The following is a 27,482-nucleotide window of genomic DNA, read 5'->3' as shown; positions in this document are numbered from 1 at the left end:
TGCTGGGAGTGTGGTGTACCTGGAGAAGGCACAGGACCTCCGTCCCAAGCCCACCCCGCCTCTCCTCCCACTCCCATACCTGGCCCTGTGCAAATTTCCCATCTGGCTGTCCCTGAGTTCTGTTCTTTATAATAAAAGGGAATAACAATGAGGAAAAGAGTGAAGAAATAAAATGGAGTCACTATATTCAAGCTGTTCAATTACAAAAATCAAGTAGATTGAGGTAGAAGGAAATGATTCTATTCTTGTTTGAACTAGCCTGGCAACTTAAGCTTTTGAACTTTCCAGTCCAACATCAATGCCTGGATATACATCAGACATTCCAGATAACACTCTGATTACCCCCTGGAGGATGAAGGAAGGCATGCTCCTGTATCCAGACCACTCGACATCCCTTATCTAGAACACCAGTCACCTAGAGGATTAGCATCTCGGACCAAGCCAGAGGCTAAGAATGCAGGACTAATTCTTTTCAAGAATGCAAATTTTTACTATAAGAACTCTTAGCTTCTCCTTTCTTCTTCGGAACACTTTTGGGCATTGCCTAGTAGTATGTATTTCTAGTTTGCAAATCCTAAAGATCCTTGAAAAAAATCTTAATCGTTTATGTCTAGCCAAAGCCTCCTGACTCTTTTTGAGTTCATTTGACAGTAAATACAGTGTTTTCCTGAGTTCTGTGAGCTGTTCTAGTGAACTATTGCACCTGACGAGGGTCATGGGAACCCCTGCGATTGTGGTCAGCCAGCAGAGGCACTGGGAGCCTGGGTGCCCCCTCTGTGGCTGCCCCCAAGCAGGGCAGTCTTGTGGAACTGAGTCCTTGACCCGGGGTCTGTACTATACTAACTCCCGGTAGTTAGTCTCAGAATCGAAGTGGTGGTTGTTCTTTGGGAAAAACAAAACAAAACAAAACAAAAAAGCATTAGGGACCTGTTGGCCCAGGGGGTTATGGCACAGGAGAAAAGAAAGAATTGTCACCCTGCCTGCTGTTAAGCCTGAGCCTGTCCCTTTTCCTCTCTGGACTCAGTTTCTCCTTGTACCACAGAGGGAGAGAAAAGGAGCTAGCTCTGTGAGGGTCCCCAGCCCCTATGTTCTCGGAGGGTCCCCAGTACCTATGTTCTCTGTGGTGGCTTGCCAAGGGGCTTCACTACTCTGGATCCAAAAACCAGTTCTTGATTTTGAAGTCAAAGGGTCCTCAGAGGAGGCTCTGGAGCCCCCAGACACTAAAAGGGTGGCGCCGAGGCAAGAAGACGGAGCAGGACAAGGGGCTTGCCAGGGTGCCCGCACTCCTCCTGAGCGAGGTGGGGCCGAGGCCGCCCACTCTTACCTGCTGCATATAGTCTGTGATCTCTGGGGTGCAGGGCAACGTCCCGACACTCTCCATGGACAGTACGTCCTTCAGCAGCTCCTCACACCCTGCAGAGAGACAGACAGACAGACGGTGGAGGGTCAGAGCCTCAGCCTGGCATGGGAGCTCTGCTTCTGATTAACAGCCCTTGGGTGGGAAGGGCCGTGGGGAGGCAGATAGCCTGCGTCTCCAGGAGACCAGCTGATCATTCAAAGAGAGAGAGGAGACAACCGGGCCGTGGAGAAGCCAGCCCAGGGCTCTGCGGAGGGAGCTGAGACAGGTCCTTACCCTCCAGACAGGACTAACCCCAACGGGAACACACAGAGGGGAGACTCCCAAGTGCAGAGGGCAAGCTGGTGGCAATGGGAATCAAGGAGGCCTTCCTGGAGGAAGGGATGTAAGCTGGTACTCCATGCCTGGCTCACAGGGACTCCAAACACACACACACCCTGAGGCTGAGGCCCTCTGCAGCCCTGCAAACTCACGAACGTCTAGGAGGCCACCCTCAGGATGGCTCTCCATCCTGCTGACTCAGTTACCTGGGTGGCCTCCCTCCTCGGTCCCTGAGCAAATACCCCCAAAGCATAGCGGACAAAGGAGGTCAAACCTGCAAAGAGACTGGCATAGGCACACGACAGGTGCAATTAGTGGTGGACCCACCGGGTCAGACAACTCCATCCAGAATCCTTGACTGGGGGACTGCTGTGCACAGTCCCCTCAACTTTTCCGGTCACCTCCCTATGCCCCTCATTTCATGTGAGTAACTCTTGCTTCCTTCCCACCCTCCCAGACCTCAGGGTTACCCCACCGAGGATTCATCCTGACATGATCCCCACGGACAGGGAAACAAGGCTTCCTTCACAGATAACAGGAAGGGCTCAGGAGGCCTGAGAAGCCAGCCATGTTCTCTCCGCGGCCAGGGGGCGGCCTTGGCGGGTCCACCCCCTGCAGCGACCTGAGCTACTTTGTCTAGTAAGAGTTGTAGGAGTTGTCACATTCTGAGACCATTTTGCCGGGGTCTCTCACAACTGGCCTTTGAATTGGGGGAAAAAGGAAGGAAATTTATGTTGCCCCATTAAAGGGGAAGGGCAGGGAGGAAAGGAAGAGTTTAGAAAAAGAGGGAAGGTAGAAAAGAAATGAAGGAAACTTAGGAGGGATGGAGGGTGATAGGGTGTCCAGCACTACCCAGGTTTGACCAGAATCACCCTGCTTTTAAAACTACAAGTCCCATGTCCTGAGAAATTTGTCAGGAGTTAGGTCATCCAGAAAGAGATGACCTCCTTCGGGAGAAGGAGGGAGAAAGAGAAAAAGGAAGGAGACACAATGGGAAGGGTAGGAATGACTGTCTGGGTCATCTAGGCACGCCCGGCTCCGGGTATGGGACTCCATGGTAGATGTTCAAAGACACCCACAGCCCCTCCACAGTTAGGAGCCCAACACCCTTGCCCTCGGCTCCCGTGGAACCATCCAGGCTCCTCAGAGTCTCAGAGGGGGGAGTTAGAGCTGAAAGCCAAGTCATGCCAGCCTTTCAGGAGATGCTGAGAGCCCCTAGGACCCTGCACCCCAGAAGACCTCACCTTTCATGGCGAAGACCCCTCGGCAAAAGTCCTTGAAGTTGATTCTCCCCAGGTCGTTGGGATCCAAATATTTCACAAGTTTTTCCACCTGTGAGAAGAAAGAAGTGGCAGGTGTGAGGACCCCAGAGACATTGCAGGGGGTTCATGGAGCTGGGGTGAGGCTGGCAGGCTGGCCAGGAGGCTGGGGTGAAGGGAGGGCTCCTCAGCTGAGCCAAGGGTCCGCGTGTGGTCCTCTCCTAGCACTCACCCCTAAACCTGGGGCCAGCACCGGCCCCAGACAGCAGCGGGGCCCCTTGAGTCCCCTGAGGTTGACAGAACGAGTGAGAACTGTCACTCGTGCATAGTCTGCTGGGTGAGCTTCTCTCTCCAAGTCCCTCCCACAAGGGTTGGCACGTGGAAAGCAAACGCTATGTTTTTTTTTAACTTAATGGTTTCTTTCATACAAAAACAATATACACGCACTGCAGACACTCTAGAAAAGAGAATAAATCCAAACCCTGCCATTTCCCACTGATCTTTTCAACACATAGTTTTAACCATTCAAAACAAAACATTGATAGTTCTGGGAAACCCTTAGTCAATTCCCTTGTGTCTACGGGAAGAAATAATTATGTCAGCATCATTGGGACTGATCTCTGTCACCGACACCCAATCCACACCCAAGTCCTGTATCCCAAAGCTACCGTCCCTTCCACATCACTCCTGCGATCCCACTTGGTCCCAACCATCATCATCTCCCTCCCTGACTATGCAAATCTCCTAATTCATCTACCCTCTTCCACGTTTAGCCCCTTCCAATTCATTCTCCCCTCCTGCTGGGTCGTGCCATCTACTCTTCTGCGTAAAATCTCCTAGTGACTGCCCACTACTCTTAGGATAAAATCCAACTCTGTAACATGGCCTACAAGGCCCTATCTAATCTGGCCTCTCCAGCCCTTAGCTCCTCCCACTCTTCTGTCACTCACTGCATGCCAACCACCCAGGCCTGCAGTCAATTCTGCTAGCAAACCAAGCTCTGGTCTGCCTCCAGGCTTTTGCACATGCTGCTCCCGAGATTTTAAATGCTTATTTGCCCCATTTATCATTTGACAAGATCTATTTATCCTTCAGGTCTCCATTGGTACCTCTATTAAATGTTCCTCCCTTAGACAAGCCTGTCCTGACCACTTCTACCTAATTAGGCCCATTATGCTATTATCCAATCATCCTGTCCTTTTTCCTTCAAACCACTTGTTGTGATGAGTGATTATATGTTTATACAATGATTTTATTAATTTATATCTTCCCCTCTAGAAAAGAAGTTCCTTGAGGGCAAGGATCATGTCTGTCTTAATCACCACCGTGTACCTGGTAGCTGGCACCACGACTGGCACAGGGTAGACACTTCATAAATATTTGCTGAATAAATTAATACAAATGATTCTCCAAAACATCTAAGTTTTTAAGGCTTTTGATGACAATTTTCAAATCGTTCTCTGTAAAAATGCCTTAATTAAGTCTTTAATCAGAGCAAACTGCAAGCTTCGGTATTTTTTCCTAGTTTTTGGCAATGGTCAATTTTGTCAGAACTATCCTTTCTAATTAATTGGAGCCATTTTCCACCCCCCTTCAATTCCCAGCGCCTGAAATTTGATATCACTTCTAGAAGCCCACTTCTAAGTCAGCCTGTAGCTGAATGGCAGCCACACAAAAGTGTTCATCCGTGCGTTCATTCACTCATTCACTCATCCCACAGAAACATCCGGGCACCTCCTGCATGCCGGGCACCGTGCTGGGGCTGAGGGCTACCCACACATACACACAGTCGTGCACACTCACACGCACACACACTCATCATCAGGTGCTCCCCTACACTCACCATAACTACTACAAGTAAATAAAACACAGCCAGGCACCCTGAGCCCCCTCCCAGACTCTGTGTGAGCTGGGTAGCAGGTGATGGATATAAAGGCACTGTGGCATAGTGCACAGCATGCAGGAAAGCGATTCCTGTCACAATTCTTCTTGTTAATACTGTCAGAGCAGCCATTCTCCGGGTACACCACCCCTCTGCCACACACACACACATGCTCTGAAGCCCAGGCCATGCGGGGGATTCATCTATTCATAACGACCACGTTTCCTGCGTGCCCACAGGATACTTCCAGCATAATAGCTGCAGCAGGGGTCCAAGTGTCGGTCACGGCCAGCGGCCTAGCATTGAGGGGATATGCCCAGTGGGCTTTAGAAGATGATCGGTGAGCAAGGAGGGACATGGCACACCCATCCCTTCTCCTTCCCTGAGCTTGGTGGCTTCATGCTTGTACCTCTGTTCCTGCTGACCCTGCTTGTCCTCTTAGATATGAATTGGAGGGTGACCCCCTGAACCTGGAACCTAACAGGCTCTTAGGAAAAGCCAGAAGAATCCAGAAGTGAGGAAGGTGACTTTCGACCAGCTCCTGCCCCGTCCTACTGGAGCCTCCTCAGCATTGCAGCTGCACAACCCCTCCCTTCACTCCCTGCAGCCAAGACCGCCTCTGACACGGCCAGGCGCTGACGGGGCTTCTGAGAAGAGCAATGGCCAGGTGCCACCTCCAGCAATGGCCAGGTGCCACCTCCAGCAATGGCCAGGTGCCACCTCCAGGCTCTGGAGACCATCCGCCACCCCAGCCACGTCCTGCCTCCTCTGCTCCTGTCCTCTCATTACCAGCCCTGCAGGGAGTGTATGAATGGAAGGATGCGCTGGGTACCCTCAAGCCACTGGCACTCATCTCTACAATCCTTTCCAAGATCAAAGGCTATCCATTAATTATCTCTGATGCAAGTCAAAGGCCAGATAGCTGCTGAGGAGCCCCACCCGGCATCTGCCTGAGGGGCAGCAGGCTGCGGGTTAGCGTCTGTGATCCGCACAGTCAGTTACTCTCTGGGGCTGGAGACAATGGCAGGGCCAGGCTGTCCACCCCCACGAGCCAGCTTGAGGTGTGGGGGTTTGACGACAGTAGGTAGATGGGGTCCTGAGGGCCACTGCAAGTCACTGGGACACCCTGAGCTGTGGTGACTCCCACAGGGCTCTTCAAGGAGCAGTGGGTGTGGCGGGTGGCATGGGGCACAGGGGCAGGGGCACGATGTGGTGGGTAGGGGGTGTTACATTAAGTGGGACACTTGAAACCATGTCACAATAAATTTTAAAAAAAGCCTGACCAGGCGGTGGCACAGTGGATAGAGCGTCGGGCTGGGATGCGGAGGACCCAGGTTCGAGACCCCAAGGTCGCCAGCTTGAGCACGGGCTCATCTGGCTTGAGCAAAAAGCTCACCAGCTTGGACCCAAGGTCGCTGGCTCGAGCCAGGGGTTACTTGGTCTGCTGAAGGCCCACGGTCAAGGCACATATGAGAAAGCAGTCAATGAACGACTAAGGTGTCAACACGAAAAACTAATGATTGATGCTTCTCATCTTTCTGTTCCTGTTTGTCTGTCCTTGTCTATCCTTCTCTCTGTCTCTGTAAAAATAAAAATAAAAATAAATAAATAAAATTAAAAAAAATTTTTAAAAGAGCATTGGGTGTGCAAGTGCCATGGAGATCAGGCAAGTCATTGTAAAATTATTAAAACAATAAGTACCAACTATATCAATAAATGCCATAACTATAGGCTCGATGAGATTTTAAACAAACAATTGCATAACTTACACAGGAAAGTAGTAACAATCCTTACAAGGCTGCAGTGTGGTGCTACACTCTGGCCATAACTAGCCTCTTCTAAGCCTACTACTGGCGCTCCGATTTGACGGTTGAGGAGACTGGGCTCAGAGAGGGTAGACACAGAGGACACCGTAGTGGAACTCTCCTTGGCCCTGCACTCTCCTGCCCTCCCGCAGAGGTAGGCTCTCACCCGCCTGTCTGCACCACAGTGTCATTCCAATCCCCACCCCCCATGTATTGAAGGAGCTTTACCTCTACGGCTGGAACCCCTCACGGCAATCACCAAGAGCCTCAACCTTGCTGGACACTAGATAACCTTTTGCCAGTGCGCCCAGGGGCTGCCTTCAGGTGACCCAGCCTTTCATTTTATAGTCAGGGAGGCCCAGGCCCAAGCAGGGGAGGGCTTGCTCAAGGTAACACAGCGAAGCCAGCAAATAACCACCTGCATGGGGTCTTCATGGTGAGCGGGGACGCAGGCGCTGGGGACCGACCTGGGGTGCACACATGCACGGTTGGGCCGCCCCGGGGGAGGCACTGGCTCCCAGGGCAGGGGCTGTGTGCACACTGGGCCGGGCAGGCCTGGCAGGAGCTGGGCGAGCAGCTGCTGTCACGGAGGGACACACAGCTGGGCCACGGGGCTGGCTGCCAGGGAAACTGGTTGTTTTGCTGGCAGTAAAATATTGATCTTTCCTTTTTTGGGCCACTCAATTACCAGGCTTCCCCTTCTATTTCTGTTGCCTTTCTCTCCAGGCTGATTCTTTGCCCACTCATTCCCCTGGGTCACATCTCTCCTGGCTCAGGCCAGACGATGTTCTCGGTTTCTTCGCTGCTGCGCTCTCTTGATCAGCAGCCAGACCCTCCCTGAGCCTGTGCCCAGCCACCCACGCCTCCCTCATTCTGAGATCTTCAAGCCAGATGGACTCAAACAAGCCATTTGCCTCTCTGAGGTCTCAGCTGCCTCATCCGAACAAGGGAGGTAAGCTGGCTCCGTCTGCAGGTGAAGTGCCTAATAAATGTTAGCCATTATTATTAATCAAGACAAAGGCTTTGTACCTCTTCCCTTGTGCCGGGCCTGTTTTAAGCCCTCTATACATATGCATTCATTGAATCCTCACAACTACCTCAGATGTAGGTACTACTTTTATTCCCATTATACAGATGAGGAAACTGAGGCTCAGAAAGGCTAAGTTATTTAGGGTTAAAGTCCCACAGCTGGTAGGAGGCAGAATTGGGATCTGAACATAGGCAAGCCCAGCTCAAGGGTTCATGCTCTTTACCAATAATTATTATTTCTACTAATATCATTATAATCACTATAGCTATTATCACAAGTCTGGGGCTTGCTGTGACCACAGAAAAAATACATTTGGATTCTGCTCTCTCCTCACCTAGAAAACCTGGCATGGTTTTTTCCGCAGAGAAACGTCGCTTAATCATTTAAACACAGAAAGTCTTCACTGAAAGCCATCAATAGGTTCTGCGATTTTAAGTGAAATGATGTAAAGGAAACCATAGGCTAATTGATATAAACAAGAGTTAAGTTCCCGTGGCATCTCATCATTATTATAACAAAATGACACTGAATGAAACTATGCAATTTGAGCCAGGATCTGCTGTATTTAAAGGAAAAAGTATTTCAAATGTGTTGTTAACGCAGAGGTTTCCGATGAGAAGCCCACATGTGGCTTGTAGGCAGCTGAACTTTAAAATGAGATGCTGAGATAAAAAACCAAGGAAGGCTTCCGGCTGGGGTTAAGATGGAGTCAGTGCACTACATATACGTCTTCCACTGGTTATAAATTAAAACTCTGGACAGAATACATAGAGTGACTCTATGAGGCCTCTGTAAAGTAAAGAGTGGTGGGAGACTTGGGAGTGAGAATGGGCTGTATATTATTATAATGATAGGCAATGTCGTTATACATTTGTGCAAACCCATAGAACATTCACCACCAAGAAAAGTGAACCCTAAGGTCAACTACGGACTTCGGGTGACTATGCTGTGTCAGTGGAGGCTCGTCTTTGTGCCACACCGGCACCGGTGAGTGATGGTGATAATGGGGGAGGCTATGCATTTGGGGGAAAGGGGTGAATGAGGCATCTCTGTCCTTCCCTCTCAATTTTGTTATAAACCTAAAATGGCTCTAAAAAAAGAATAAAGTTTATTTTTCTTTTTAAGATTAATAAAGGAACATCATAAACACCTTTGTGCTCATAATTTCTACAACTTAGATGAAATGAACCAATTCTTTAAAAGCCACAAACCACGAAAATTCAGATGCTCAACTTCACTAATCGTCAGAGAAATGCAAAATTAAAACCACTATAACATATCACCTTACACCTGTCAGAAAGACTATCATCAATAAATCAACAAACATCAAGCGTTGGTGAGGATGTGGAGAGAAAACCCTCATGCACTGATGGTGGGAATGCAGACTGGTGCAGCCACGGGGAAAGTGGTGTGGAGTTACCTCAAAAAATTTAAAATGGAACTGCATTATGACCCAGCAAGTCCACTTCTGGGAATGTATCTGGAAAAACCCGAAACACTGATTCAAAAGAATATATGCCCCCCTATGTTCACTGCAGCATTACTTACAATAGCCAAGATCTGGAAACAGCCCAAATGCCCGTCAGTATATAAGTGGGTAAAAAAGCTGTGGTACCTTTACATGATAGAATACTACCTACCTGTTAAAAAGCAAAAAAAAAAAAAAGGAAATCTTATCTTTTGTGACAGCATGTATAGACCTGGAGAGTATCATGCATGTTAAGTCAAATAAGCCAGTCAGAGAAAGATAAATACCTTATAATTTCACTTACATGCGGAATCTAAAAAAATAAACTAGGAAACAAACTAGAAACAGACTCATAGATATAGAGAACAGACTGACAGCTGTCAGGGCGGCTGGGTTAAAAAGGTGACAAGATTAAGCCAAAAAAAAAAAGGAAGAAAGAAAACTCAGACCCAGCCAACAGGATGGTGAATACCAGAGGGAAGGGTGGGGGATGTAGAGGAGGGTAAGGGGGTACATGGTGACGGGAGGAGACTTGACTTGGGGTGCTGGACACACAATACAACATATAGATATTGTATTATATTGTAGAGCTGTACACCTAAAACCTATAACTTTATTAACCAATGTTACCCCAATAAAGTCAATAAAAAGCCCACCAAAAGGGGTAATCTGAATTGTAACATAACAATTAAAAAAAAATAAAGTACACAGTTTAAATCTTTCCAAAACACAAAACTTCAGGTCCAAATAGTTTTACCAAACATTTAAAAAAGATACACATAGAACGGGGAGAGCACTTCTCAGCTCACTTAGTGCAGCATTACCCTCATCCTACAACCAGACAAAAACCTCATAAGAAAATTGAAGACAATATCCCTCATAAGCACAGACACAATGATCCTCAAGAAAATATTACAGTATATAATGCCATTAGAATATATGTGTATGTGTGAATAAATACAACACGGCCACTACCAAGTGGGATTTGTCCATTGAGGCTGGGTCAACATTTGAAAATCAACTAATGCGATCTAAAGATGACTAACCAAGAAACAACACATGACCGTCTCAACAGATGCAGACAAAGCCACTGACAGAATTCAACACCAATTCATGATAAAAACTCCAGCACACTCAGAACAGAACTTCTTTACCCTAGAAAAATGAAAACTTAGGTTTACACAAAAATACTGTCCACAAACATCTATAACAGCATTACAGATATAATCTCCAAGAACCTGGAAATATCCCAAATGTCCCTTCACAAGTGAATGGTTAAACAAACCGTCCTTTTAATAAAAAGGAACAATCTATTGACATGCAACAAGATGAATGAATCTCAGACACATCATGCCGAGGGAAAAAAGCCAGAGAGAGAGGACAGGATCAGAAGGAGAAAGGCTCCGAGCTGAGGCGGCCGCACCCTCTCCTGAAGGTCTGGACGGCAGAACTGGGTAACAACTCCGAGGATCGCAGCCGCTGCGCTCACAGGTGGTGAGCTCTTCCTAGGAGCCGGGATTCCTGTGAGCACTTCACACCCAAGTCACTCCTTCCAGGCCAACCCCCCTTGACCTGTGCGAGAGCTGCTCGTTCCCATTTCACAGTCAAAGAACCCGAGGCCAGCGCCTGGCCTCACCCCGCCCCCACCCCCACCCCCAGCCTGTGGGCCCCGCCTCCCGCCACCTCAGGGGGCTCCTGCACTCCCCTGGGTCCTCCGCAGCTTGTTCAGCCACTTTCCCAGGCAGCCCAGCTGCCTGATGTCGGGATACACAATGGGGCCAGTCTTCTGGACCCCCACTCCCACCTCAGGGACAAAGGGCACAGCGGTGGAGGGGGAGGCAGGCACTGCCCTCCTCAGTGGCTGTGGGAGGGGAGGAGAGGAGAGAAGAGAGGAGGGAAGTCAGGCAAGAGCTTCAGCAAAACCAGCCAGAGAACAGGGTTCCAGAGGGGGTCCTGCTGGTCCCTGCACCCGGGGCCCAGGCCCACCCTCCAGAAGCCTGCTCTCCCCTGTGAAGGGCTGTCCCCTAGAACTCCCAGGAGATAGGGAAGGGTGACATGCTATTATAGCATCACAAGCCAAGGGGCACAGGGTCGGCTTTGTAATGTGTGGGGCCCAGTGCAAAGCGGAAATGCCAGGCTCTTGCGCAAAAACTATCAGAATTTCAGGATGGGGACCACAGAACATTGAACCCTGTGTTACTGCACAGGTCACATGCCAATAAGGCTGGCTCTGCCTGGGCTTCAGTACTACTCACAGTGTGACTTTGGGCAAGGCATGCCACCTCTCTGGTTCCCAGCTTCCATATCTATATGCATTTGTCACCAGCTCACAGGACAACTGTGAGAGCAATGGGATGGTGGCTGAGTAAAGGGCATCACAGACTGGAGAGTGCCATGGAAGTGTCCTTTGCAAAGGCTTAGAAAGAGGGACATGAGGGTGAGCCCCCAGAATGGCAGGAGCAGGCACAGGGCACCCAGCCAGCAAGGAGGCTGCAGGGCTGTCGTACACGGGCTGAGGTAATAGAGTAGTGTGGGCACCCAGTCCCTCTGCAGCCCGGGAATGCTATACTTACTTCCCTGGTCCTCAGTCCAGTCCCAGGCTATCAACAATCTTACTTAGAGTGGTCTTAGGGAAACCCTTCCCCTCTCTGGGACCCACTTGGAAAATGAGGATGTTGGATGACATTAACATTGAAGGCACTGTTTTTCCAGAGATGTCTGGGGTGGGCATGGGGTTAGGGGGAGGAAGAGAAGAAAACCAGACTAGATAAACAGATGGAAGTAAAGGGCTGGAAGGCAAATGTCTCCATCCAACATGCCTTTACTAGAGACGGTAAATATATGGCTTGGGGACCCTCAAGTATGATCCTGGGGAGTTACTCAACCTCTCTGACCCGTTTATTTCCCCTCTTCTATAAAGTCATGAAATAAATCCAAGAACTGAAACTCTAAGTGGCATACACAGATCCTGTTGGTCACCACTAAACCCTCTCCCCTCCTATTGTGTTGAGAAGCCCCGATGTGGCTGATATGCCCACCACCTATTTGGGCAGGTGCCTTTGGGCACCTCAGGGCATGAGTCCTGATTGGACCAAGCCAGTCAGGTGGGCTCATCCCCTTGTCAGTGATTGGTTTAGGCGAAAGTATGGTATACATTTCTGACCGATGAGAAATGAGAAAATATCTGCAGGAGGCTTCTAGAAGAGGTTTTCTTTGATGATGGTGGGGGTGGGGGCATCCATAGGAAGTACACCCCACTCTCCTTACCCTCCTGGAAAGTGGTCAGCATCCTGGGCCCACATGGGGAAGCTGAGGAAGAGGGCCGGGTCCTGGGTGATGCCCTGAGCCCCTGCAGGAAGCAGCCCTGAAGGTGCCCCACCTTGAGCCTGCATGCTGTGAGAAAGACTACATTTTCCTCAGCATTTAAACCATTTTTGCATTGGTTCCTGATTTTCAAGCTGGGGGGCCCCTAATTGATGAAGGACCCCTCCTCAAAGAGTGCAGGGGTAGCAGGTGGTGGTGGGAAGGTGGCTTCATGAGCAAAGATGCTCAATGCTCAATGGGGAGGGGCCATGCGGCCAGGGTGGCCAGTCACATGGTACCCAGGCCACCACCCCTAGGCTGAAAATGCCTTCCTTCAGGAGACCCCTGCGCTGCTGCCCACCAGAACCTCTGAGGCCACCCAAGAGGGCTTTGTGTGGTTTCTGAATAGGAATGAAAGGAATGGAAGCCTGGGTGGTCTCTGAGGTGGACTGGCCCAGGCATCTGTCTGCGTCTGTCCATTCCTTCAGGAAACGTTTCCTCAGCAACACAGCCAGACACTGCCCTGTGGGGAGACTGGTCCAACGAAGCTCCCAGGGAAAGGACATATGCCCTGCCATATTTCTGAGTGAAATAAAAATAGCTTAGGGAACAGCATATAAGCATGTAGGTGACTGTTAATACTGCCACATGCCCAGGGGCAGTATAATGTCACTCCCAGGCTCTGGAGTAGACAGAGCAGGGCTCAATTCCCTCCTCCTTCCTTTACCAGCTGTGTGACCAAGAGAAACTAACTTAACCTCTCTGAGCAATAATGTCTCATGGAATGCTAGGATTTAAGAGAAAGCTCTGAAGACAGCCTAGAACCTGGCACAGAGCAAACTCTAGGTAAATGAGTGCTTGTTTCCTTTCCTTTTCTAAAATGGGCAGGCAGCCCATGCCTGGAAGCTAGCTAGTGAAGAAGCTGTTATCTCTGCACACTGGGGTGTTCAGGGCACCAGCTGGAAAAATATACTGGATCATTTTTAAACTCAGGAAACAAAAACAATAAAGCTCTTTTTTATTCTTGAAAAACTTACTCATAGCATTGTGGGGTTACATAAGGCAGAATCCACCATAACATAACCCTAGAAGGTGCCTCTCAAAACCCTGGCTGCGGGAGTCCCAAGAAAACAGAGGGCCTGGAGACCGGCTTCTGGGAGAGGCTGGTGCCACTGGTCCCTGGGCCACTCTGGGAGAGGGCCGGGTCTGGGTGACCTCTAAGAATCCTTCCAGGATTTTGAAGCAAGTGGCCAAGAGAAAGTCCAATCTGTATATGCCACTTGGAACTCTGGGGTGCCAGCACTGGAAGGAAAGTGGGGGTGGCTCCGAGGACAGGCGGGCTATTCCTTTCTAATAAAGGTGGGTGGTGGAGCCAAGGCTGTCCTGCCTCTGGGGGAGGTGTCCTAGCCATGGGGGGTGGGGAGCTCACCTTGCAAGGGGAGGGGCACCTATCTATCCTAGGACACTGCTTTTAGGGGAGGCACAGTGTTCAAAGCACAATGGGAGGGGGGCATCTTGCATCTGCCACTGTCTCTGGCCCCGGCGTTAGGCCCTCAGTTAGCGTCAGTGATTCTTGGAGTAGTCTGAAGGGTGCTACTCACTCTAGGGCTTCAGTTGGTTTGGGGCTTATTATTTAATATCAAATGGGACTGTTTGCTCATCAAAGGGCACCTCTGGCCTGTGGGAGTTGGGAACACAGCCCCTCCCTGGCGCTCCCTCCAGGCTGTGGCCCCTGGACCCCACCCCTCCTATCCATGCCGCCCCCCTGTCCTTCAACTGGCCCAGCTCTGGTTCTGATCCCCCCACTAACACCTCAGGCCTCAGCCCCAGGCTGACCTCCCTCCCCCACACACTGACACTTCAACTAGACTCACGCCGGAATGCTTTCCCACCCTAGTTACCCAAAGAATGGAGTTAACCGGAGCATCTCAGTCTTCCAGTGAACTGAGATGTAGCAACTCTAAACAAAGCAAAATGTGGTGGCTCTAGCTAGAATTTCAATGTTGTTGCTGTCAACAGAACAGAAGGTGGTAAATGGAATTCTTTTTTTATTTATTTATTTTTATTTATTTATTTTTATTTTTTACAAGGACAGAGAGAGAGTCAGATAGAGGGATAGATAGGGACAGACAGACAGGAACGGAGAGAGATGAGAAGCATCAATCATCAGTTTTTTTGTTGCGACACCGTAGTTGTTCATTGATTGCTTTCTCATATGTGCCATGACCACGGGCCTTCAGCAGACTGAGCAACCCCTCACTCGAGCCAGTGACCTTGGGTCCATGCTAGTGATCTTTTTTTTTTTTTTTTGCTCAAGCCAGATGAGCCCATGCTCAAGCTGGCTATCCTGGGGTCTCGAACCTGAGTCCTTCCGCATCCCAGTCCTATGCTCTATCCACTGCACCACCACCTGGTCAGGCGGTGGTAAATGGAATTCTTGGAACCCCATTATGTTATTTCTAAATTGGAGAGAGGAGCCCTGGCTGGATAGCTCAGTTGGTTAGAGCATTGTCCCAGATACGCAATGGTTGTGGGTTTGATCCCCAGTCAGGGCACATACAGGAACAGAACAATGTTTCTGTCTTGCTCTCTTTCTTCCTTCTTCTCTCAATAAAATCAATCCATAAATTTAAAAAAACCCATAAATTAGGGAGAGGAGAAAAGCAGCTCACCCCAAACTTGCCATGAAACCCTGGACAAACCCCTCTGCCTGCATCCACCTGGGGAGGGGAGCTCTCCGTGGGGCCCCCCGGGTCCTCCTGCACCCAGGCAGCTTACAGAATGGAGAAGCCGGCTGGCCTTCCGAGCGCCCCGATGCTGGTGGTGGCAGGGTTATGAACATGAAGGGCTGCCAGGCCTTGGGCTTCCTTTTCCCCACTTCCTCTCTGCTGCAGCGTCCTTCCTCCTGGGAAAGGAGCCCTCCACTCCCAGGGCTGGGCCCCACGCAAGCACCCGAGGAAATTCCTCAGGGCCAATGTGGAGTGGAAGAGGTTCTAGACCATTCACTGGAGAGAGCTCTTTGCAAAGGCAAATTCTTTTTCCAGCCAGCACAGCAGTTAAAAACAAAAAAAAAAACCCGAAAAGTAAAACAGAGGCAAGAGACCTCACACATGACTCACACCCTTATTTATAGATGCCTCACTCCCAAGAACATGGGTTAGAGGCCAGGGGGCAGCCCTCTCTGTAAGAGGGTCCCTGGCAGCGGAGGAACTAGGGCTGTGGCACCCCATTTACCCGAATGCCAGCCCCTGAAGGGAGGGCTCCTGGCTTCAGTTTCTAGACCAGGAAGTCAAGGCCTGGGGGAGTCCGGGACTTGAAGGAGGTCTCTCTGTGAGGACAGCCAGCAAGCCTTTGTGGCCTCCTGGCAGAGGGACAGAGAGTCCCAACCTGGTCACCCCAGCACGAGTCTGCAGAGTCTGGCAGGCAGCGGGGGCCCCTGGAGAATCGAGTGAGGAGACCCGGGAGGGTAATCCCAAGAGAGTGGTGGGAGACCTCACATAGGCAGGGACAGTGAGCTGGTCCTAACTCATGGCCCTGGGGGCTTTGGGCTTTGAACCTGGCACACGCCCTCTGAGGCTGGCAAGAGGCTGGTTAGGTGGCTAGGTGTGTGTGTGGGGGGGTGGGGGATATTCCAGCAGCAGCTTCAGTGAAAACAGAGGGTTTGACCATCACCGTGTCAGGTTGGCCCAGCCTACAGTGGTGACAACCTCCCCAGGGGTGAGATGGATCCCCACCAGCCCCCTCGCTGGGCCGAGAGCTCCTTGGAGTAATAGCAATGATAATGATGATGACAATGAAACAATAACCAGCACCACTATGAGCAGATACTCCGAGCCGGGCGTTATCCTAAGAGCTTTACATATATTAACTTGTCTACATTTCAGAAGCCTAAGAACTATTTTTACTATCCCCACTTTACAGATGAAGAAGCAGAGGCAGAGAGAGATGAAGGACTTGGCAGGAAGTGACGGAGCCCGAGCTCAAACCTGAAGAGCTCGCACTCTCTTCTGCTGTGCGATGCCCTCTTTCCAGTGTACTCTCACACGGGCAGAGGCAGACACGGAGCCTGTCTCAGAGCGGGTGCGCATGTGCTCCTCCTCCGTCAACACCTGGGGTCCCGTGGGTGGCAGCAGCAGGGACACTAGTAGCAGTCTATAACCAGTGCCGTGCTTCCTCTCCAAAATGTCCCTAGAGATACAGAGTCCAAAAAGATACAGAGTCCTCTGTATACAGCGCTGAGGACGCACCAGGCGCTGCGCTAGGCGGCCCGCCCCGTTCTTTCCCTCCGCACTCACCATATCTCTGGGAGGACAGCACTACTGCATCCCGGTTCTCACATGAGGCTCACAGAAACAGTCCCAGGGCCAGCATTTCAGAACATGAGAGTTGACCTAAGACCTATCCAGCCCAGAACCACAAAGCCCTCCTGCCCCTCAAGCCTTCAGCTGAGCAGCCTGGAGAAAGCAGAGAGGGACTTGCTTAAAAATCACATGATTTCAGGGCAGAGCTCTGGAGGAGTGGGACTTCTGGGTTCTGAGGTGGTCCCCTTGCACCTCATTTATTCACTCGGTTGTTCAAGTAATATTTACTGTGCCTTTGTGTGTAGCACTCTTGGCTGGGCATTGGGGGCACAGCGGTGCATGACATAGCTCCTGTCCTCACAGCCTGTTTGCTGGGAGAAGCACAGAAAGGAACACTCCTCCCCACTCCTCCTGGGCAGGCTGAGAGTCCTTGGGTGCTAAGAGATGGGTTGGCCCACACCTATTGTATCTCTCTGCCCAAAATCAGGTTGCTTCTCACCTGGTGCACCCTGACTTCCCTTTGGGGAACTACCCTCTCCATTCATTCCAGGTAGTTTGGATGGCCAGCCTCTGGGATGTCACCTGACCAGGCCTGGCCAATCAGAGAGTAACCCTCCCAGCATAATTCTTTGTGTCAACTGGAAAAACAGCAAACATCATTAAAATATTTAATAGATGTTAGGTAGACCTCTGGCCGGTTGGCTCAGTGGGAGAGCGTCAGCCCAGCGTGTGGAAGTCCTGGGTTTGATTCCTAGCCAGGGCACACAGAAGCGCCTATCTGCTTCTCCACCCTTCCCCTTCTCCTTTCTCTCTGTCTCTCTCTCCCCCTCCCACGCAGCCAAGGCTCCATTGGAGCAAAGTTGGCCCGGGTGCTGAGGATGGCTCCATGGCCTCTGCCTCAGGCGCTAGAGTGGCTCCAGTTGCAATGGAACAACACCCCAGATGGGCAGAGTATCGCCCCCTGGTGAGCATGCCAGGTGGATCCCGGTCGGGCGCATGCGGAAGTCTGTCTGACTGCCTCCCCACTTCTCAATTCAGAAAAATAAAAAAAAAAATAAAAAGAAAAGATGTTGGGTAGATACTTGGTACAATTTACTATCTGGTCTTAAATAAAACTTTAACAAAAGGAGAATGGGGCAAGGAGGAGGTGGTCTTTATTCACATGCTAATGATTATAAATCTAAATTCAAGTACCAATATGATACTAATGGTCATAGACAACAGTCATTTCATTTGAAAAAAAGAAGAAGAAGAAAAGAAGGAAGGAGTCCTGCCTCCTCCAGCCCCAACACGCCTTATACCTGCTGGTTCTGTCAACTGGTCCAAGACCAGAGCAGAGAGCAGGGGACAGCCGCCGCCCACCAGCTGCTTCCGCTGCCCGAGACCGTCTCTGCTTGTCTGTGCTCAGAAGTTTCAGTTCGTCCACCCCCCTGCTGTACTGCTTCTGCCTCTGGAGGCTGGAGTTCCCCCGTGATCTATAGCCAAGACACCAGACTGCCTCTTCCCAGCTCCTTCCCTCTACAATAGCCCCCCACCCCCGATAGCAACAACAGCCTCAGTCTCTCTAGGATTCACTACTGCCTTTCGGACACCGTCTGTGAGACCACCCAGGGCAACTGCAGGCCAGGCACCCACCCCAGCCTGTTTTCCTTAACTTGCAACTGGGCCACATGGCCAGCATCCCAGAATACCTCACTCCCAAACCCTGCTAAATAAGGGTGATGTCTCCAGTGCTCACCACATGCCAACTAATTCTAGAAATGCTGGTGAGTCCCAACTCAGAAGGAAAAGTAATTAGACTAATAAATGCAGGACAAGAAGACATAATAAAATTATTACTTTTTAAAGAGGACACAACTGCTCACTTTGAAAATCCAAAGAAATCAACCAGAAATTATTAGATGTAATAAATGAGTTCTTGCCAGTGGTGAGATATGAGATAAATTTACAAAACCAATTGCATTTATACATGTCAGGACATCCAGCTAGAAAAAAAAAAAAACCAATGGAAAAAGTATTTCATTCTCAGTAGTAACAAAGCACATTAAATATTAAACATTACCCTAATTGCAAGACATTTATTTTTAATGTTAATATTTTGTTTCTATCAGAAATAAGTATATAATAGAAAGCAATACTCTCTAATTTAATAAACTTAGTGCAATACAATTAAAGGCCTTGAAAATGTTACATATTTAAAAATCCATAAATGGTGAAAACTATCAGAAAATTTATTTATTTATTATTTTTTTATCAGAAACCTTTTTTAAAAAGGCAATGGTGGTTGATCTTTCTCAATTTTAAAATATATCATACCACCTGACCTGTGGTGGTGCGGTGGATAAAGCTTCAACCTAGAACGTTGAGGCTGCTGGCTCAAAATCCTGGGCTTCCCTGGTCAAGGCACATATGTGAGCTGATACTTCCTTCTCCCCCTTCTCTCTCTTTCTCTCCCCTCTCTAAAATGAATAAAGTCTTTTAAAAATACATATATATTACACCAATGCCCCGGCCAGATGGCTCAGTTGGTTAGAGCATCGTGCCAAAGTGTAGAAGTTGCTGGGTTGACCCCTGGTCAGGGTACATACAGGAACAGATCAGCGCTCCTGTCTCTTTCACACTCAAATCAATAAATAAAAATTTAAAAAGTAATAAAATATATTACATCAAATAACAATAATCAAAATTCTATAATTTTGCCTTAAAAGTAAAACAAAATATTTGACATCAAAAAGAATAATGAGCCCTGGCCGGTTGGCTCAGTGGTAGAGCGTCGGCCTGGCGTGCAGGAGTCCCGGGTTCGATTCCCGGCCAAGGTACACAGGAGAAGCGCCCATCTGCTTCTCCACCCCCCCTCCTTCCTCTCTGTCTCTGTCTTCCCCTCCCGCAGCCAAGGCTCCATTGGAGCAAAAAGATGGCCCGGGTGCTGGGGATGGCTCCTTGGCCTCTGCCCCAGGCGCTAGAGTGGCTCTGGTCGCGACAGAGCGACGCCCCAGAGGGGCAGAGCATCGCCCCCTGGTGGGCAGAGCGTCGCCCCCTGGTGGGCAGAGCGTCACCCCCTGGTGGGCGTGCCGGGTGGATCCCGGTCGGGCGCATGCGGGAGTCTGTCTGACTGCCTCCCGGTTCCCAGCTTCAGAAAATTAAAAAAAAAAAAAAAAAGAATAATGATGATAATGGATTATATAACACACTGAAATGAATCTATGAGTCCATAGTGATACTCAAAAAAGAGGTGAAGGAGGCCCTGGCCAGTTGGCTCAGTGATAGAGCATTGGCCTAGAGTGTGAATGTCCCAGCTTCAATTTCTGGCCAGGGCACACAGGAGAAGCGACCATCTGCTTTCCACCCTCCCCCACCCCTCTTTTCTCTCTCTCTCTCTTTCTCTTCTCCTCCCATAGCTATGGCTCGATTGGTTTGAGCACATCAGCCCTGGGCACTGAGGATGGCTCCATGGAGCCTCCACCTCAGGTGCTAAAAAACAGCATGGTTGCGAGCATGGCCCCAGATGGGCAGAGCATCAGCCCCAGACAGGGATAGCTGGGTGGATCCTGGTCAGGGTGCATGCAGGAGTCTCTCTATCTTCCCTTGTCTCACTTGGAAAAAGAAGAAAAAAAAGGAGGGTGAAGGAAAGATCTTTACTGAAGAATGCTCTATCTCTAGAAAAGACAGAATTAGAAAAATCACCATTTTGCAGCCACCAAGGTAATTTATGCAGGCAAGGAACATCATTGGATGCTAAAACCATTGTGTGAAAAGCTACTGGAAAAACAAGTATTCCCACTGTCTCAAGTACGACCCCACAGATTACTTATTAATCATAAAAGAGAAAAAGTACCATTATATCAAAGAGCTCAAGCAGACACAATCTTAACCAACTAATCAAACTCGGCATCCGAACAGAGAGCGTCACACGGCTCCTTACGCGATGCCCTCAGAAGTACCCACCACCACCTCTCCTGGCCAAACACAGGAGGAAACAATCAGACACATCACAGGATGGGACAGCCCACAGCTGTCTTGGACCTGGCAGAAAATTGCAATGTTATGGAAATAAAAAAACAAAACAAAACAGATTGTTTAAATTTCAAGGAGATAAAATAGGCATATGACAAACCAGATGCAGTATGTGACCCCAAATGGATTCTGTTCAAAACAAGGAGAGACAAAGGACAGTTTGAGGACAACTGGAGACATGTGTGGGCTGAATATCGAAGGATGTCATCAAATTAACATTAAGTCTTATGTGTGATGGTGGCCCTTGTTTAAGCTGGAGACTGTCTCTGTTCTTACACTCCGAAGTGTTTGTGGGGAAAATGTAGAGATGTCTCCACTCACTTAAAATGCTTTCATGAAAAAAAAAGAAATACTAGCCAACCACGTGGTGGCGCACTGGATAGAGCATCAGTCTGGGACACAAAGGACCCAGGTTCGAAACCCTGAGGTCACTGACTTGAGTGCGGGCTCACCAGCTTGAGCGCAGGGTTGCTGGCTTGAGCGTGGGATCATAAACATGACCTCATGGTCACTAGCTTGAGCCCAAAAGTTGCTGGCTTAAGTAAGGGGTCACTTGCTCTGCTGTAGCCCTCCAGTCAAGGCACATATGCGAGAGCAATCAATGAACAACTAAGGTGACACAATGAAGAATCAATGCTTCTCATCTCTCTCCCTTATTGTCTGTTCCTGTCTGTCTCTCTCTCTCTCTTGCTAAAAAAAAAAAAGAGGGAGAGAGAGAGAGAACAAAACAACACTAAAGAAAATGGTTGATAGGCCCTGGCTGGTTGGCTCAGTGGTAGAGCGTCGGCCTGGCATGTGGATGTCCTGGGTTCAATTCCTGGTCAGGGCACACATTGATTCCAACCATCTGCTCCACCCCCTCCTCCCCCTTCCCCCTTTTCTCTCTCTCTCCCTCACCTCCTGCACCTATGGCTTGATTGGCTCTAGTGAGATGGCCTCAGTTGCTGAGAATGGCTCCATGGAGCCAACACCTCAGTGCTAAAAAAAAAGGGGGGGGGGCTCAGTTGCTGAGCAATGGAGCAATGGCCCCAGGTGGGCAGAACATTGCACCCTAGTGGCTTACTGGGTGGACCCCCAGCTGGGGCACATGGAGGAATCTGTCTCTCTGTCTCCCCTCCACTCACTTAAAAAAATTTAAAAAATGGATGATAGCTAATCAGTGATAGAATGAAAGATAAACCAAATGTGGTAAAATGCTACCAGTGCATCTAGGTGAAGAATTCTGGGTGTTCATCATATTCTTCTTCCAACTTTTCTGTTTGAACATTTTCAAAATAAAGTGAGGAATAAATCAAATGGAATTCAGTTCTAGTTTAGAAACAAATTAAAATTATTAATAGAACTGAATGTTGGATGAACCTCATAGTACATTCCAAATAGGTAAAACATAACTATTTTTACAGATTGGGGGTTGTAGACAAAATAGCTTATTTATTCTTGCTAGAGATGGGGAAATAAGATTCTGACCACTAAAAAATAATACATATAATTAGAAATAAGTCAGGTATGATATACTTGAACAAAATATTCAAATGTAGGAAAATTTTGAATAATAAATGTAATTAAATGTAAAAGGACAACAGCAGAGCAAGAAAAAAATGATAAACTACTGAAAAAAACTAAAAGAACTGACTTAAAACTATAAAGATTGAAATAAAAATTCCCCTTAATAAGTACTCAAAAGAGATGGATACAACAGTTTATGCAGAAGGCACTAAGAACAAATAGCAATGTGAAAAAAATGCCAAGTCTCATTAGCAATTAAAAATGAAAATTAAAAAAAAAATGAAAATTTAAACAAGTTTAAAATAAAATTATTTACCCATTAAACTGGCAGAATTGCCTGACCTGTGGTGGCGCAGTGGATAAAGCGTCGACCTGGAAATGCTGAGGTCGCCGGTTCAAAACCCTGGGTTTGCCTGGTCAAGGCACATATGGGAGTTGATGCTTCCAGCTCCTCCCCCTTCTCTCTCTCTGTCTCTTCTCTCTTTCTCTCTCTGTCTCTCCCTCTCCTCTCTAAAATGAATAAATAAAAAATTTAACCCCCCCGCAAAAAAATAAAATAAACTGGCAGAAACAAATTTAAAATAATGCTGAGTATGATGGGGAAACAGAGCATCATAAATGGACACCCTCAAACCTTGGGGGGGTCTCCTTGAGACAAGTCAGGTTGGAGACAGTGGGGAGACAGAGGAGAAAGGCAGAGGGCAGACAAAGGAACCACTGGACGGCCCCAGAACGGGTGGCCAGAAGCCCAGATGCCTCTGGCCAGAGGAGTAGGCAAGCAGGCTCTTATTTGACCCACTCAGTGTCTAGGACATGCCAGCAGGTGTCACATCCTGGCAGTACCCACTCTGGGTCAGGAGTTTTAAAAAGCTCACATCAGAGGCCACTCCTCTGGTTGGCAGCTGGGCTGGGAACAGAGCCAAGGCAAGCTGGGACCCAAGGGACAGTCAGTAGCACTGAGAGCGGTCCAGCCCAGCATGGAGTATAGGAGGAAGGCTTGGGGATGCCCAGAACTCCTCCCGCAAGCATTCTCCCTTTGGGCCATGTCCTGCCTACACCAGCTCAGGCTGCTGAGGAGGCCAGGGTTGACCAGCCAGCCCAGGTTCCTGTGGGTGGCCAGGCTCAGCAAGCTATCCCAGGCAGAACAGAACACCGTGGAGACCAGGAGTCCCCAAACTTTTTACAAAGGGGGCCAGTTCACTGTCCCTCAGACTGTTGGAGGGCCGGACTATAAAAAAAACTATGAACAAATCCCTATGCACACTGCACATAGCTTATTTAAAGTAAAAATACAAAACGGGACCAAATACAAAATATTTAAAATAAAGAACAAGTAAATTTAAATCAACAAACTGACTAGTATTTCAATGGGAACTATAGGCCTGCTTTTGGCTAATGATATGATCAATGTCTGGTTCCATATTTGTCACTGCTAGCCGTAACAAGTGATATGATGCGCTTCCGGAGCCCTGACGCGTGCGTCCGCATCACCGGAAGTAGTCAGCGCTTTGCAGTGCCGCCACATACAGTACTCCAGGAGCACAGGATGTGGATGCATCCTGTGCTCCTCTCACTGACTACCAATGAAAGAGGTGCCCCTTCCAGAAGTGCAGCGGGCCGGATAAATGGCCTCAGGGGGCCACAGTGTGGGGACCCCTGGTGGAGACATTACAAGTAAGCAGAAGGGTGACAGGGCTTTGCCTGGGAATCAGACACAGGAAATATCATTAGGTGGAAAGGGACACAGCTGTTACGCACTGATTACAACCACATGTGGGTCACTGCCAGGAACAGGCATGGATTTGAAGGTATAGAAATACTGCAATTTAGCACTAGCTACCCTTCTTGTCCTATCAAGTTTTTCAAATTTATAAATGAACAACATCTGTGTCTTTTTGTGTGAGTAGCTGCCTTTGAGAAAATTCCTGGGAGTGCGTACAGGCCTGTGAGTCCCCGGAGCTGTGCAGCGGTCCCCACCCCCAGTTATCTGCGCGTGGCGGGGGGGCTCACAGGAGGTTCATGAAATGATGCTCTTCCCTGTTCATCCAGCACAGTGGCTGTGAAGTCCTGCAGATGCCAGCCACTCTCTGACCCTCGCCTTCTCTCCATCAGCTCTAACACCCCTCTCCCTGCCCCTGGACTGGGGAACTGGCCTCCTGCCCTGCTCTCCTCTTTCCCAGCCCCCAAGTACTTCCAGGTGTGTTTGTCTAAAATGCAACCGAGGTCTGACCTGTGGTGGTGCAGTGGATGGAGCGTCGACCTAGAACGCTGAGGTTGCCAGTTCGAAACCCTGGGCTTGCCCATCAGTGCACATGTGGGAGTTGAGGATTCCTAACCCTCCCTCCTTCCCTCTCTTTCTCTCTTCTCTAAAGTGAATAAATAAAAAATCTTAAAATAAATAAATAAATGAAATGCAACGGAGCCACGTTACCTCTCCGCTTCAACCTTCAGGATAAAGGCCACTCTGTCCTCTCCACCTGGTCTCCACCTGCCTCATCTGCCCCGCCCCCTCTCACCTGCATCCCTGCTGAGGTCCCCTCTGGCATAGCTGTCCTTCACTCTGCCCTGGTGGACCATGTTCAGGACCAGGCCCAGCATCACATCTGGAAAGTTTTCCCAGTTCTGGGCAGAGTGACTCAGCTGTCTTCACACCCCAACCACACCTCCAGCCCTGCCTTTGTCACAGGTGTTAACTAAGGTGTCTGTCTACCTTAAAAGCCTCTTCCCTTCAAGGAGCTCCCTTGGGGAGGAATCCTATCTTATTCACCTGTGTGTCCTCTAGCACCAAACAGGACACAGAGCAGTTGCTCAAAAGGATCTGTAAAAGAATACAAAATGGATAGCCCTCCCAGAAAATCTAGAAGCCCTGGCTAGTTTGCTCAGTGGACAAAGCATCGGCCTAGTGTGTAGATGTCCCGAGTTTGATCCCCTGTCAGGGCACAAATGAGAAGCAACATCTGCTTCTCTTCCCCTCCCTCTCCCCTTTCTCTCTCTCTTCTCCTCCTGCAGCCAGTGGCTTGATTGGTTCAAGCATCGGCCCCAGGTGCTGAGGATAGCTGGGTTGATCTGAGCATCGGCCACAGATAGGGGTTGCCAGGTGGATACCGGACAGGACACATGTGGGAGTCTATCTCCCCTCCTCAAACAAAAGAAAAAAAGAGAAAGAAAGAAGGAAGGAAGGAAGGAGGGAAGGAAGGAAGGAAGGAGGGAAGGAAGGAAGGAAGGAAGGAAGGAAGGAAGGAAGGAAGGAAGGAAGGAAGGAAAGAAGGAAAGAAGGAAAGAAGGAAAGAAGGAAAGAAGGAAAGAAGGAAAGAAGGAAAGGGAAAGGGAAGAGAAAAGAAGGGAGGGAGGGAGAGAGGAAGGGAATCTAGAGTTAGGGCTAACAGTCATATTAACAAACATTTATAGCACGTACTATGTGTCACACATGGTGTTACAGGCTTCACATGTATTGCTGATACTATCCTTACTTTAGAGATGAAGAGACTGAGGTACAGAGAGATTAAGTATGGTAACTTCTCAGGGTCATGCAGCTTGAAAGTGGCAGAGCTGGGTCTCAAACCAGGTGCTCCTGATGCCAGGACCCAGGTTCCCAACCACTTCTCCACAGCAGAGAATGTTTAAGCCGGCCTGGCCTGAACTGAGTAGCTGGAGGGAGATGGAGGGGACTGGAAGCACGGAAGGATCAAGGCTGGCTGGGGCCAGAGGGTCTCCAGGGCTAGGAAGAGCTTGCATCTTGGGCCAGGGAGATGGAGAAGCCTAGAGAACCCGCACAGGGGCGGGTGAAGGATCTAGCCTGAGAATGCAGCCACTGCCCCTGCCCTCCACACCCTCAGGACTGCAGAGGCTCCGGAAGGCAACGGGAACAGCCAGAGAAACACCTGCCTACCGGCTCTTTAATCACCATTTGAACAGGAAGCGGTGGTGGTACATAATTCAGGGTGCAGTGGCAGGCTCTCTGCTCTAAAACCTCTCCCCTGCTGGCACTTGTCACCTTCCACAGCAGCCACCTTTGCCTCACAGCTCTGCCTTCAGGGCCCATCCAGGGCTCCTGGCAGTGCCCCCCCACCCTTGCCAGCCCACCCTGCAGAGTACAACCTGCTTCTTTTTTTTTTTTTTTTTACAGAGACCAAGAGAGAGTCAGAGAGAGGGATAGACAGGGACAGACAGACAGGAACGGAGAGATGAGAAACATCAATCATCAGTTTTTCATTGCGACACCTTAGTTGTTCATTGATTGCTTTCTCATATGTGCCTTGACCGCGGGCCTTCAGCAGACCAAGTAACCCCTTGCTGAAGCCAGTGACCCTGGGTCCAAGCTGGTGAGCTTTTGCTCAAACCAGATGAGCCCGCGGTCAAGCTGGCAACCTCGGGGTCTCGAATCTGGGTCCTCCACATACCAGTCCGATGCTCTATCCACTGCGCCACCGCCTGGTCAGGCATAACCTGCTTCTAATTAAAGTTCCTGCCAGGTGCTGCTCCCACCTCGAACCCAGACCACTCCAGATTTAGAAAGTCAGATGCAGCCTCGAATTTAACATTTCTCCAGTGTCAACTCTCTGAAACTTGGATCTGAACTTTCTACCCCTCTCCTGACCCTAAAAGAACCTGACACCCCAACTGCAGGCAAGTACAGAGGCAGCTTTAGAACCAGACAGACCTGGGTTCATATCCCAGCTCCTCCACTTACTGCGGGACCCTGGACAATTCAATCTACCTCTCGGTTCTCAGGGTGGTTGCGATGCCTGACCAGGCAGTGGCGCAGTGGATAGAGCGTCAGTCTGGGACGCAGAGGACCCAGGTTTGAAACCCTGAGGTTGCCGGCTTGAGTGCGGGCTCACTCGGCTTGAGCGCTGGGTCACTGGCTTGAACCCAAAGGTCGCTGGCTTGAGCAAGGGGTCACTCGCTCTGCTGTAGCTCCCCCCCCCCCCCAGGTCAAGGCACATATGAGAAAGCAATCAATGAACAACTAAGGTGCCACAAAGAATTGATGCTTCTCATCTCTCTCCCTTCCTGTCTGTCTGTCTGTCCCTATCTGTCCCTCTCTATCTCTCTGTCTCTGTCACACACACACACAAAAAGAAATATAAAAGCAGCCAGCACAAATCATTCCCTCATCCACTCTGTCCACAGAAAGTTACAAGTGGCTGCAGAGAAATTGGCCACTGAGCAAAGAGGCCCATGCCTGGGAAAGTACCAGGTAGCAGGAAGGGGTCAACATGCACTCCAAGGGTTG

General features: G+C 49.4%; 1 protein-coding gene across 1 annotated transcript in view; it reads right to left on the bottom strand.

The window, feature by feature from the left end:
• RAB11FIP4 (RAB11 family interacting protein 4) overlaps positions 1–27,482 on the bottom strand; it is a 119,160-nt gene that overhangs the window by 80,009 nt on the left and 11,669 nt on the right. Inside the window, exons 2-3 of the mRNA XM_066363770.1 lie at positions 2,923–3,010; positions 1,325–1,413 (exon numbers count right to left, since the gene is read on the bottom strand). Of these exons, the coding sequence (XP_066219867.1) occupies positions 1,325–1,413; positions 2,923–3,010 (177 nt within the window). The remainder of the gene's footprint in view (positions 1–1,324; positions 1,414–2,922; positions 3,011–27,482) is intronic.

This window comes from Saccopteryx leptura, chromosome 2 (assembly GCF_036850995.1).
Source record: "Saccopteryx leptura isolate mSacLep1 chromosome 2, mSacLep1_pri_phased_curated, whole genome shotgun sequence".
NCBI lineage: Eukaryota > Metazoa > Chordata > Mammalia > Chiroptera > Emballonuridae > Saccopteryx > Saccopteryx leptura.
Note: the sequence above shows the minus strand (reverse complement) of the source record. Positions and strands in the feature narration are given on the sequence as shown.